Here is a 14,240-nt window from a genome sequence, read left to right as displayed (position 1 = left end):
TTTGTCTATATCTCTGATATTTTAACTGTTAGTTTGCTAAATTTGCATTTTATGCATCTTGTTAACAGCCTTGGGCTCCTGTGGGAGGAAAGGGGGAATATAAAAATGAACAATAAATGTGCTGCCGCAGACCTTAGAACTAGGAGCTAATTTTTCCACATGGGATTATGGGATTGCCCCAGGCTCTGGTGATATTTTCTGCTTTGACCAGGTATGATTCTCTTTTACTCTGCAGCGTTTTGGGCTGTGCGTTTGTTGTTGTTGGCATATTCTTACCAGTGCCAGAGGTGTGTGTTCTTTTGTCACAGCTGTAGCCTGACAGACATGCCGGATGCCCTGCGCCATGTTTATTTTTACCTGTTGATGTACAACACCTCTCTGTTGCCATTCCAGGATGTTGCTTGCTTGCTTCAATGCTGGCCTTTGACTCAAAAGGTTATTTCCTTATATCTCCTGTCACTCATCAGCACTTACATCCTGTTGTTTCCTCTGCTGAGCAAATAGACTTTCTCTCCGAAAGGATAATGATGTAGACGAGGGTGTCAGATTCTATTAACTATAGCAAGCGACCACAGGGACACTTCCTTCCAACTAAAGCTGCTGGGGCACAGAGAGGCCCTGAACTCTAGTCCAGCACACAGATACCACCTACACCCTGTCATCGCAGGCTTGCTTTTTATTGTATTTCCATATTCCACTAACCCATAATTCTAAAACAACCTTCGCTGCCCTGCTGATGTTTTAGATTACAACTCCCATCAGCCCCAGCTACGACAAACTTTGGGAAGCTCCAGGGAGCCCTCCTTCCTGTTTATACTACAGAGCGTGTATAAAGTTCCATTATCAGACATTAGTCCAGCCACCAGCTTGTCTCTCCTGGGGTCAGGCGTTCCTTTAAGAGGCTTGGCTGCCAGCTGCTAGGTTTGTTTCTTTGTTTATTGCTTTTGACACCCACTGCAGTTGAAGCCTCACTTGCCTCTGTGTTGCTTTTCTGCTCTTGACTCCCAATTCCTGTCCTAACTGCATCTCTGTACGTGTGTACATACCAATTACTAAATTAAGTGTCACCTTACGACTATGGGGATAGATCTCCTACTCCCCAGTTCCCTTGATCATTAGCATCCAGCAGCAAGCATGTAATTGTATAATGGTGTCTCTTGTAACATTTAATAATATTTGCATTGTTATTGTCGTCTTCTGCTGGGACTAGGAACCTGTACGTGGCATAATTCCTTTCGCAGAAATAAATTCACAGAAAGAAAGAAATAAAGAGAAAGAAATGTCTTCCTACAGTATGATTCATTAGACCTTCTCACACTGCTTTCATCATACATGTGCTGAATCTTACAATGCAGTTCATGCTTATAGGACCAGTCTCCCACTTCACATGGTAATGTACTTAAGACCTATGTGAAAACACATAGGAACACATGAAGCTGCCTTACACTGAGTCAAACATGGTGGATTTGATTTAAATCAAATTGATTTAAATCACGATTTAAATCACTAGTCAGTATGACTTGATTTAAATAAAAGAATTTTGCAGAAAGATTCATTCTTGCTGGTATAATCTTAATATTTACAACCAGATGAAGGTTTCATTTTTGGAATAATAAATTTTCAGAGTAGTTTTTACAGTTCTTTCAAAAATTACTGATTTGGTTATACTATTAGAAATACATAGACAGATAATTATGAAATTATTGTGAGGTTTAATAAGTTAACTGTTTATATTTGGACAACTTTTCTGCTGTACTTTACTGGAAGGAGAAAAATAATAATTTCCTTAATAACAATTTAAACAATTTATTTAACAAAAACAATAGCATTATAGCATATGGATCCATGTTTGTTAACTGATGTGGTTAAACAATTAAAAAAAAAACCACACAACTTAGACTGAGTTTTAGCATACATGAAAAACTTAAAACAAATCCTTATTTCCTGATGAATAGCCTTTGGACTATAATGTAACTTAAATAGAAAACTATCTTTAGAAAGATTTTTCCTCCAAAAATGTTTTATTTTAAAAATCTGATTAAAAAAAAATAAAATCCATTTTTGATGCTTTTTTAAAAAAAATAATCATTGATTTTTATCCACCCTGGGGTCAAGTCATTGGTCTATTGTACTCAGCATTGTCTACAGTAACTGGCAGCAGGTGTCCAGGATTTCAGCCCTACCTGGAGACGCTGGGGATTGAACCTGGGACCTTCTGCATGCAAAGCAGATGCTCTACCATTGAGCTATGGCCCTTCCCATTTTAGTTTATGAGGCATGCTTATTGCTGCACCAGTGTAGTTTTAGTCCATATATGAGTGCTATGAAACCTAATTATTTCTCAACCAGCATATTGACAAAATGTGTGGATATAGGAAGGGCTTTCATACAGAAGGTACCCCAGCTGATGTGGGAGACCTGCTTATTCAAAAGCAGTCACTTCTGTTACACACATACATGCCTGAAATAAATAGCCATGGGTTCTTAACTGGGTGGGTAATGATCGCAGAGCGCTATGCGGAAGTACAGTTAAGATTTTTATCCTGAAATTATGATTTGCCGTGCCCTTCTACAAATGTACATTAACATCGCTTCAGGTTCATCTATCTTAGAAGCATCTGCCTCTACAGATGCCCTGGCAACTGAAATCCCAGGACAACCCAATAGCCAAAAGCTAGCATAGTTGAGCTGGTAACATGTTACGCATTTGAGGCACTAGCTTAAAAAACGTTTTAAGAAATAGCCTCTACAACAAAGCGAGTCAGAAAATGCATCTAATGCTTTACATTGAAGGAAAGGAGCATTAAAAAAGTAGACAGTGTTAAACCTGTTTTTGTGGGCTGCAGTAATTTTGCAAAGGGTTTTTATGGCTTACTTAGGACAAAGATCAATAGAAGCAAGAGAAAAGGAGAAAGAGAGAAACAATGAAAACAGAAGAATGTGCCACGAAGCACACAACCGAAGGAAGTTTGGGCCCAAGGGAAATTAAAGGGCAATTATGTGAAAAACTACTGCTACAGAACAGCAGGAAATATATGTTCTAGCTTGGGTAATTATTTAAAAAGATTCACAGAAATCTGCTATGTATTCCTAGCTTTAGTAAGAATGGAAAATGCTTGTCACATTTCACTGTCCCGGGGTCTGCTATGAGAGTCTGGCCTAGCAAAGACACTGCAGTCCTGCACATGGTTGTTAGTGCTCATTTCTGCCTAAATAGGCTGTATATTGGACTGGTCCAGTCGTCTTTGCTTCTTTGCAAATCAAAGACTCGGCTGCTATATTATGGCGTGCCCATGCTGCACTTTGCCACAATGGGAGTTCAGTCCAATGGCAAAACTCTTCTCGCTCAACAAGCGACTCATTGTCAACCAGCCTTGCACAGTCAAGTCCACTGCCTGCCTGGTGTCAACCCCTGCTGTGCAGAATGCAAATGACGCTGCACAGACCTCCCTGAGCTGCTCTTCCCAGACAGCCCTGCAAGTGTATCTGCACACAAGGCACCAAAGTAGAACAGAAATTGGCTTCAGCCAAGTTGTATGTGCAGTCCCTGGTGAAATCTCAGACGCTGCCTCCAGCTGCCGTTTATTTATTCGCCCAATTCATTTGTGTCCTGCTCTGTCCTGCCACTGCTATTGTAGTGCTCAGGGTGGCTTAAAACATGCAAACGTTACAAAATCATGCACATATTTTTTTATTTAAAAAACCCCCCAAAAGTAGTAAAGGAGAAACAGCTGGTAGATGAAAGCAACTAAGGAGGGATCAGTGCAGACCAGCTTGAGCAAAAATGTATTTGACTCATGGTAGAAGACCGGGGGGGGGGGGCAAACCAACTTTCTGAGGTAGCGTGTTCCATAATCCAGGTGCAGCTGCAGAGAAGGCCCTGTCTTGTATCCCAACCAATGGTGCCTCAGCCATAACTGGGATGCAGAGGGAACTCTCTCTAACAAGTCATAAGGAGGATGCGGGATAATTTGGCAGAAGACAGTCCTCTGTCTCCCCAAAAAGGAGACTGCTAAAAATTTTTCCCTTCACTCACTTTGTCAATCTGCCTCATGTCTCCCATTCATAAGTAGAATGTTACAGCAAATATCCGTGCTGCTCTTTTAGGCAAAAATCCTTTAAAAAGTTTTATAAAATTAAGAAGTACTTACAGGGTAGTCTTAAGTGCTTTTCTGGCTCCCTCTCTTTTTGTTTAAAAAACCTTTTTAGCTAGTTGGAGCAAGAAGAAAGCACAGTGCTTTCTGAAACCTCCTACTGAAAAGTCTCTGGAAACTGTAGTACATTAGGATCTGCCACCTTTTCCTGGATAAATGTACAAAGAAAAAGATGGATGCCCCTATGTATCTTTGGGGTACAGCCATCTTTTTTCTGTATCGTGTCTCTCTAAGGCACGGCCCTTGCTTAGAAGGGTCCGTGGACATGTAATCTACTCCATGTGTTTACATTCTGATCCAAGCATGACCTGTCCAATGCAGACCAAGGAGCTTTTATTCAGGTTGTGGGGTCTGCTCATCTCTAGTCATCGAGCATAAAGAACTACCTGTAATATAAAGCCATTGTTTCTTGTTTATTCCTCTTCTTCCAAAGCTCCTGTCTAACATCTGAAAATAACTGCAGGTAGTGGACTCTTCAGTGAAAGATCCCCTTGTATTGGGAAATCTGTGATGTAGACATGAGGGAGTCCATCTTCACACCCCTATTTCCAGGATATGGGAGAGGAGTGGTTCAGAGAGAAAAAAGGGAGAGATCAGTTTAATTCTAATAAGAAACAAATGATTAAGTGAAAGTGACAGCTTGGATAACACTGTTTCATAGTCTGTCGGGAGTGGATGACAGTGGATTAGAAAGAGACTCTTTTGAAGAATCACAGCTGTGAGACAATGGGGTGTGGGAAGTTCCTTATGAACTGACTACTGTCGCAGGCTACCCAGTTTAATTTCTCTCACTGCTCTTTCACCTCTCTCCCCCAGGAGCCTGGATATGGGGCAGAGGTGGCAGCCTTCTACCTGAGCATTCACAAGGGATGCCTTGATCACATAGCACTTCCACCGTCCTGCATATGCCTCTGTCTTTTCAACAGCAATAGTGAAATGTCTGAGGTGGAAGAATAGCCTTGGGGGGAGGGTGTTTCTGGGGAGAGAGGCCTGCCTGACTTGGTTGTGGTGGGGACCCAGGCACCAAAGATGTTCAAAAGGTGGGTCTTGGAAGAGGAGGGTTGAAAAACAGCCCAAAATGATTGAATGTAATAACTATGAATACAAATACACTCCAATAATACAAAAATGTTGACCTACTCTAGTAGCCTAGTACTAAATGTGATAGAGAATGAAGCCTAACACAGAAGTAAAAGTGCACTACATGCAAAGGCAAACAGGTTCCCATTTGACAAAAGCAACACGGGCTTCTCTACAGCTAACCTTCACGCATTAGTTGGCAGCCGCACCTCTCACTTTCGGCAGCCTTTCTCCAATCTGCCTTCAACATCTCCCTATCTCTTCCCCACCTTAGAGAGGTAGGGAGACCTGGATGCAGACTGGTGGTTCAACAAAGATGCAAGAAAGGAATCTGACCATGAGTTGCTTGTATTGAAGAGCTTGGTTAGATGGGACCCTGTTGGCTCCTTCTCTCACCTGGTCCCTGCTGGGCTGGAAGTTGCAGCACCACACTGGCTCTATCAAGGGTAGCCCTGCAGACAGTGCAGCAGAGATGAAGACAGCATTTTCCTTTCCTAAGCTGTTATGGTGCCCCCAGGAGCTGAGGCACCTGGATTTAACAGTGTTTCATGGCAAAAACTGTAACAGAAGATAATGGGGCAGCAGTACCTCTGCTTTGGGATCTTCTTGCCCTTCAGTAGTTGTGCAAGAAGGACACACAAATTTATGGGTCTAACTGCATCCATCTGATGAGGCATCTCTTCTGCCATTGACTGGCTACATATGTTTATTAGTGCATTTCAAAGCATGCTGCCGATCAGGGATATCTATCAGTACTGACTTCCCAGCTAGAAAGTACTGGGTAAGGAGTGGCTTATCAAAACTGACCACCTGAACGTGTGAGCTAGAAAGTTTTCATGGTGGTGAGCAAACAGGGTATGGAGCTCTATACAGTGGTACCTCGGGTTACATACGCTTCAAGTTACATACGCTTCAGGTTACACACTCCACTAAGTCAGGATAAGAACAGAAATCGGGCTGTGGCGGCAGCAGGAGGCCCCATTAGCTAAAGTGGTACCTCAGGTTAAGAACAGTTTCAGGTTAAGAACAGACCTCCAGAACGAATTACCATAAGTTCTTAACCCGAGGTACCACTGTACAGGGATAATTTCAGTCTACCTTACAGAGCTGTTGTACGTAAGATAATACATGTGGAGCTATTTGAACAATTCAATTTCTAAGTCTTAAGATTATTGCTACACTAATAGGAGAACTTCACCTAAGGAACTAATCTTTGTTCTTGCAGCATTACCACACATTTATGTCATTTATGTCATTGAGGCTTGCGCAGGAGAACTTCCCTGTGGGTTGCGTCTCATTGGGCAGATCTGCCTGGATCCCCATTTAGCCACCATAAGGCTCGCCAAAATCCACTGCCTGTAGCAATTGTTTTACATTGTCGCATGTTAGGGCTGCAAAATATGGTTTAGCAAGTGCCTCCTAAGCAGTTTAATATGGTCCTGAAAGCTCCTCAGTCTTTTTTGTTGTAAGTTCCTCCTGCAGTGGAGAATGTTGCAGATTCCTGGCTGTTCTGCTGTCTACTTGCTTTCTCTCCCCGCCCCCATTGCCTTCTCCAGGTTATTCACAGGTACCTTGGTTTCCCAGTTCCCCCTGGTAGCTGTCTCATTAAGAATCCTTGCTTGCAGAGTTTACGCCCACTCGCTTTCCCAGGGCTCAGGCCTGGCCTTCTGCTTTTTGTCTCTTAATCCATCCACTGCTGCTGCAGCATCTCCGTGCTTTTTTTTCCACCCCGCCTCTGTATTTCTTTTAATGCGTTGCATGGCTCCCTTCCCAGATCTTTTGGGCCTCCTATTAAGCAAGTGAAGCCTCAGCCTTGTGGTGATTCCCTGTGTGCTCCACATGTCAATCAATACCCTGCGTGGCCCTTTGTTTATCATTCCTCTGCCAGCTTGAATCCCTGTGAGCAGGCCTCACCCAAGCCAATAAGGAATTAATTTGTGGAGGCAAAGACAAGACTCCTGTGATATGACAGTGCATGTTTCATAATAAAGTGTGTTTTGTTTCCAGCGACGCTGTTGGGTCACTGCTATGTTTTGGGGGCTAAATAGCTCTAGTGGGTGGCTTTTAATATTAGGCCATGTTTGCAGTGTACGTTCATCACCGATAGGTCCTGGATTGAGGAAATGTGTGGTGCACATTTGATTTGAGATTGGAATTAGCAATGTTAACTAAGCTTAAGCGTTATACTACATTCCTCACTGTTGGCTGGGGCTGATGGGAGTTGTACTCGAAAATATCTGTAGGACGCCAGGTTGGGAAAAGGTGTCCTCCTAGTTTGAAGACAGGCACATTTCCGGTTTGGTTTGTTTCTAGCTGCCTCGGACCCTGGGAACCTACTTGGTGCCTCTTGGCAAGTCGTGCTCGCTGCAATTAGAGAAAAGTAGTGGCTGTGCATTTACAACCGATTGGACAGAACAAATGATATACTCCAGTGTATACTTGCCTAGTGCTGGATGTTCCCATTGCACCATAGAACAATTGCAGACAGTCCTTGGGGCACATGCAAGCTCCAGAATTAGGAGCATTTCGAAGTCTCAATCTAGCACTAAAGCAGATAAGAAGCCCCTGAAATGGAGCCAGATATTATTTATAGATTCTCAAATGTTTCAGGTCAATAATGAATGCATTTAAAAGCAACAACCTGCCTTCAATCCAGTGCTATCCTTCTAGAAAAAGAGATGCTGGAACTCACCATGAACACCTCCCTCGTTCTCTTAGTTGGCAATGGCACCCACTGGAGAGGTGCTGGAACTGAGTTCCAGCGGGTTCCAGCTGAAAAAAGCCCTGCTTCAAACATTCTGCAGATTTGTCAGATTTATATATTCGGGGTTATAGTTATATGATATCTGATTTGATGAGGTGCACTGCAAGTTTGTTTTCAGTCTTGAGCCTTTGAACTATGAAAATGTTACAGCTTTGACCTTTTTTCCCAGCTATGCATCTGGAGGGGTAGCTTTAAAAATAAAGGGAACTCAGAAGAGGAGGAGCCAGCTGTCAGAAAGCAATAAGCACAAGAATATTTCAAAGGGTGATCAACGTCTTTTGGAATATTCAATAGAATTCTGGTCATGCTTCTGAGTCCGTAACTCTTTTCAACATGGGTGACTATTATGCTGAAAACACATTTTCAATGGCTATTGGGCATGATAGTTAAAAGGAGCACCCGTGCTCAGAATCAGTCTGTCTCTTGAGTTTCAGATGCTAGAGACAAAGTGGAGGAGGGATGAACCTTCATGTCCTGCTTTTAGGCATCCTAGAGGCATCTGCCTGATCCTTGTTATAATACAGAATGCTGGACTAGAATGCCCTTTGGTCGGATGCAGCAAGGCTGCTATGGCTCTTATGTACATGGAGGTGGTGAAGTCATTGAAACAGTTTCCAAGGAAGCTTCTTAAATCCATACTTACCCACAATGAGCAATGGGAACATGGCTATTAACCCATCTGCTACTGCTACTGCAGAGAGCCAGTGTGGTGTAGTGGTTAAGAGCAGTAGTCTCGTAATCTGGGGAACCGGGTTCGCGTCTCCGCTCCTCCACATGCAGCTGCTGGGTGACCTTGGGCCAGTCACACTTCTTTGAAGTCTCTCAGCCCCACTCACCTCACAGAGTGTTTGTTGTGGGGGAGGAAGGGAAAGGAGAATGTTAGCTGCTTTGAGACTCCTGAAGGGGAGTGAAAGGCGGGATATCAAACCCAAACTCCTCCTCCTCTTCTTCTTCTTCTTCTTCTTCTACTACTACTACTACTACTGCTATTGTTGTTTAGTCGTTTAGTTGTGTCTGACTCTTTGTGACCCCATGTACCAGAACACGCCAGGCACTCGCTTGCTTTATAGGTTTTGGGGATGAAAGGTTGACTCATCTAGTTCACGATGCATAGATTGGCAACCTGAAACCACTCCTAGTTATGTACCTTTCTACAGGTGATCTGTTCAGGCCTCGCAAGAACAATTTGTTCCTCCCCCCCCCCCCCAGCCTACTGGATGCAAAGAAAGTGGGGGTGGGAAAAGCAGGTAGCAGAAATAAAAAAAATCAAAAGGTGAGGAAGAGAGAATGACTACACCCACTGGTGGCTTTGACTGCATCACTGTTAGCATGTAGACTCCAGATTACTCCGGCTAGGTGGTCCAACACCTGGATAGCTCACTTGGTTAGAGTGTGATGCTGATAATGCCAAGGTTGCAGATTTGATCCCTGTATGGGACATTTGCATATTCCTGCATTGCAGGGGGTTGGACTAGATGATCCTTAGGAACCCTTCCAACTCTATAATTCATTGTATAATCCAAAAGAATGTGGTCCTCTTCAGAAAAAGGGTTCTCCACCTGTCTCCACTTCCTAAATTTGACTGAAGCTTGGTGATTCAAACACTTAACTACTCTCTTTTGAATTTGTGCAACACAAAAAGGATGCTGAACAGCAGGGACCAAGGGGGCTGGTCCTCCTCGAGCTCTTCAGGTGCTTCCTCCTTGTATGCAGGTGGGAGAGCTTCCCAACCCACCCTTTTCTTTGCCTCTAACCAGGTTTTCCTCTTCCTTCCACAGGGAAGACCATGAAGCACTAGAGATGCTTCCCTTTGTGTTCGCCATCCTGGGCTCAGCAGAGGCTACCTGCAGGACCGCCGCCTGCAACAACACCACCAAGGATTACTGCTACAGCGCCCGCATCCGCAGCACTGTGCTGCAGGGCTTGCCCTTCGGAGGGGTGCCCACCGTCCTTGCCCTTGATTTTATGTGCTTTCTTGTAAGTATGTTGGCAGTGTTGCTGCCTGGCTTGGCACTTGAGCTAGGTCTCTTCCCCCTGCATCTGTCACAGAAGGAAAGTCAGATGTCATAAGGAGATATGTCCAGTGCCATACAGCAAAAGATTATGAAGGGAGAGGAACAGGTGACCATGCAGAGCACAGGAATCCTGCCTCAAGCGCTAGAGTCATTTGCAGATCCTGTGTGTTTTCAAATGTTTTCATGAGGACAGGAAACTTCTCTCTCTCTCTCTCTCTCAAGCTGAAAGTTGAGATGCTGGAAGAATCTGTGTAGATGCCAAATAACTTCCCAGACATCCACAAAATCTATAAGTCGCAGTACTATTGCTACTAGCACTTTGCAAAATCGCCCACAACCTTCATTAGAGTTTCTTGCTAAAGGACTGAATAAAAATTAAATTGTTAGAATAAGAGGCGTTTGTATATTTTTATGTTGTGTGCATATACTATTTTGCAAGCAATGTGGAGAATTTAGCTTTCTCTATGGTGGAAACAAAAAGCTATACTATTTTTTATATATCACTGGGGGCACTGCAGTTTGGTGGAGGACAGAGTATCTACTAACCAGGGACCTTGGCCTTACATTTCCTTATTTGCTTTTCTGCAGGCACTGCTGTTTGTTTTTTCCATTTTACGTAAAGTGGCCTGGGATTATGGGCGTCTGGCACTGGTGACTGATGCTGACAGGCAAGTAGAACTCTCTCTCTCTCTCTTTTTCTCCTAGAAAGTGGAGAAATATCCTCTTTTGTCAAATAACTTCACCTAGAAGTTAGGGTCAGTTACTGAAATGCAGTCCAACAGGTTAGCATTTTGCAGTCCATCCGTGGGCCAGAACTCTGAAGAGGTACTTTAGGTGCACTCAAGTATTCAGTAATGCCTAGTGATTTTTTTCTTCTTCTTTAGACAACAGTCCCTCAAGTCCTATCGCTAACTTCTTTTTCCTGCAACTCCCTCAGTTTTGAAAGAGGTGTGATGTGGAGGGTTATTGCTTGATACACTCACATCCTTCCAAGTTTCCTTTTGGTGTATGCAGTTCTTTAGATGTAGCTGGTGCCCACATATAATATACTCCTTCTCCTAGCATACTAGAAGATCCAGCCTGACTAGCCCTGGGTGGCTCATAAAACGTCTGGCCATCCAGTCATTGCAGGGCAGGGGAGGCAGATGAGTGATTGCACAGCAACCCAAGAACTTGCTCCTCCACCATTTCCCACTAGGGATGTGGAAGGGGGTGTGGACCCTCTGCCTAGGATATTCAAGGTCAAATGGCCATCCCTTTTAGAAGAGCAAGTGATGGCAGCCTCATATATGCTAGTAGTGAACTCCTTCCCCAAGTAATGATTCTTATGTAGCAAAAAGGTCACCATTCGTGCACAAGAGGGAGCTAATGGGGGGGGGGGGCAAAGTTTCCAGAAGTACCAAAATGGGAGGGGACTTCAGCAGGGGGATCCCAAAAACAGTCCCTTGAGGAATCAGGTGGGCATAGAATCTGACGGACTATTGGAGAGGGGAGATGGATTGGACTATACTGAAGAAAGGCATGACGAGCTGACAGAACCCAAAGCAGAAGCATTTTATACTGCAGCATTTTATTGCAGGTTCCACATTGTTGTTATTTTTACATACATACATTCTGCTCAGGAGGGCAAAAGTACAATCATTAAGCATGTATTCAATCAAACAGCAACTTCTGTCTTTTGATGCCAGCAGTAGGGATTCTTTTAGTAGAAGCAGCAGTTAAAAGTCATCAGTATGAGATACAGGCCAAAGGCCTGTAAAAAATTTAAAAAAGGAGGAATGTTTTGGCGCAGGCGTGATAAGTCAACAGTGAGGATGCCAAAGTGAGCGTCTCTGGGGACAGCAGTCAAAAGTTTAGGTGCAGCCACAAGACGACGCAACCCTGGTGTTGGTGAGAGTTCAGAGGTACATGATTCATAAATAATTATCTGAAACACAGCCGTTCACAGACCCGAAGACACAGAGAGAGCCTGCCAAGGAATGGTACACAGACGATGGGGGGAAATTGTTACAGGGTATGCAAGGTTGTGGTTGCTGCTTTCTTAGCCTGCAAAATTGCTTACAAAGGCAGACAGATCTTTGATTTTACAGATGTTCATTTCCCAATGGAACTGGAGACCACATGCTATGCTCTTGGATGCTGCAGCTTTTTATTTGTACAGATGTTACAGTTTTCAATCTGCAGAAGTGAGAGCTGGCAAGAGGGGACAGTTCCACAGCGGCAGTTCTCTTGAGTCAGAAAGTTGGTTAGGGGAAGTCTTGGGAAAGAATGGTTAATGATAGCTTCTGTGACTGGAGGGGAGAGAGAAATGACTGTTGTTAACCAGCGTCCCTTGTGCATGTTGCTGCAACTCTGCGATGCAGAGCAGAGTTGCATCATGAAGTAGGGGAAAGCATTCTTGTCTTCACAAAGGAGGGAAACAGGACAGGAAAGTGTTCTTAGAGGGCTCATCAACACTTCCGCTTGTCCCACTGCTTTCCCCCAGGGAAACTTGCTGTTTACTGCTGATTCAGAACAAAGTCAATGGTTTTTTCTTTTTTTAAAAAAAATTATTAGATTTTCCACAATTATAACAAAAACCACAGAGCAGAATGACACACAAAAACAGAAAGAAGAAAAAGGAAAATACATCAATGAACGAAAGAAGAAAAAAGGAACAATAAACAGATAAACAATAACAACAAACTTAATTCTTTACAAGTCCAACCTTTTAAACATCTTGGTTGACTTCCTCTAGTCCCTCCCTTCTGAGTTTCCTTGTAGTTAAAAGTAACAGCTTTCCAATATCATTATTAAACTAAAACAATTTCCAATTGTAGTCCATCTTATTCACTTTTCTTAACATTCTAAATACCATTTATTTAATTATAACTTAGTTTAATCCTAGGCCTATTTGTTTCTTTCAAGTAATTTCTAATTTTTTATATTACAATATTTATTCAAATAGTCCTTAAATTTCCTCCAGTCCTCTTGAAACTCCTCTTCTTTCTGGTCCCGGATTCTTCCAGTCAGGTCAGCTAGCTCCGAGAAATCCATCATCTAAAGTCAATCGTTTTTTCTGCAGATTGGCTTTTGTTCCAGTTCACAGTAAACAGCGGGTTTCCCTGGGGAAAGAGGTGGGACAAATGAAAAACCGCTTGGAGCCATGCCTAGAAAGTCTGGGACAAGTGGAAAACCTCTCAGCCCCATGCTTTCTAGCATAGAAGTGTGGCTGAGCCCAGTGTGTACATCAGTGCTGTCATGAGTGACTCTACTGCTGATAAAAATGGATCTCATATGGAAACTAAAGCTGCCACCTCAATGCACAACCCATCTTCATTGGTCATAGCTCAAGGGTCTCTCTGATCTTGGGCCTCCTGGACTGCCATCAGTGGACAGGTTTCAGAAAGTTGAAGCCTCGCTCTCATGACAGCAGCAGCAAACCAGAAGAAATGAGGACACAAAGAAATGGGAGTCTCAGTGTACGAGAGAGAAATTAGAAACCTTTACTGTATTTTATTTGCCCAGCCGTCCCTTGCATTGCTGACTATCAACATTTCAGTTTTGTTGAGGGCCCCTGGATTTGGATTGGTCCTGGCTACCTGATGAAGGACAGCAAGAAGGACAGCAAGAAAAAGAAATGTAGAGATTTGTGCAATATATCCGGATAGGAGGCTTAAGAGAACCAACACAACTTCAGTTGATGGAATTGCTAGTTTTCTGAGCAGTCCACCCTCTGCTGCACATTGGCCACAATATGATCTACTTAGTTGCATCGCCTCCCTGGTTCCTTTTATAATAGGCTCAGAGACCATGTAAGCATGGTCATGTCCGGAAGGCCCCAAAGGATCACCGTCTGTAATACTAGCTGATGCAGTCAAAGAGTGTATACTAAAGAAACTTTCCTTAAAATGTGCACATCTTCCACCCAGGCACTGGCCTGGCTTTAGGAAGGGTACCAAAGACCTAAGGAGAGTGAAAAACAAACGAAACAGAGTTTGCCTGAAGAGCAAATGCAGCTATATGTACATAGGCTTCGTTTGCTTTAGATAAGGTTCTGCTTCTCAAGGAGCAATTCAGAATATCAGCTGGTGTATTTCAATTTGCTGTTGTGGCTTTCATCTACAGCTGTTTATCCACCTGTTGCTAATAAGAGGGCATAGAATCTCATTTCCGAGGGAGGGCAGCCACATTTGCTTTGCGTTTAAGTTTGCCTGGAGACGCACATGGCCAGGCAAATCTGAAATG

The 14,240-nt window shown here is 43.4% G+C and overlaps 1 protein-coding gene across 5 annotated transcripts in view; it reads left to right on the top strand.

The window, feature by feature from the left end:
• The window catches only part of TMEM63B (transmembrane protein 63B), a 73,407-nt gene that overhangs the window by 26,402 nt on the left and 32,765 nt on the right, over positions 1–14,240 (top strand). For 3 of the 5 annotated variants that reach the window (XM_077925666.1, XM_077925664.1, XM_077925665.1), the window contains exons 2-3: positions 9,777–9,975; positions 10,602–10,685. In XM_077925666.1, the coding sequence (XP_077781792.1) occupies positions 9,799–9,975; positions 10,602–10,685 (261 nt within the window). In that variant the 5' untranslated portion in view covers positions 9,777–9,798. Of the gene's footprint in view, positions 1–9,776; positions 9,976–10,601; positions 10,686–14,240 lie in introns of those variants that run through there. The other 2 variants (XM_028724352.2, XM_077925667.1) reach the window with 2 other exon arrangements.

This window comes from Podarcis muralis, chromosome 3, assembly GCF_964188315.1.
Source record: "Podarcis muralis chromosome 3, rPodMur119.hap1.1, whole genome shotgun sequence".
Classification (NCBI taxonomy): domain Eukaryota; kingdom Metazoa; phylum Chordata; class Lepidosauria; order Squamata; family Lacertidae; genus Podarcis; species Podarcis muralis.
Note: the sequence above shows the minus strand (reverse complement) of the source record. Positions and strands in the feature narration are given on the sequence as shown.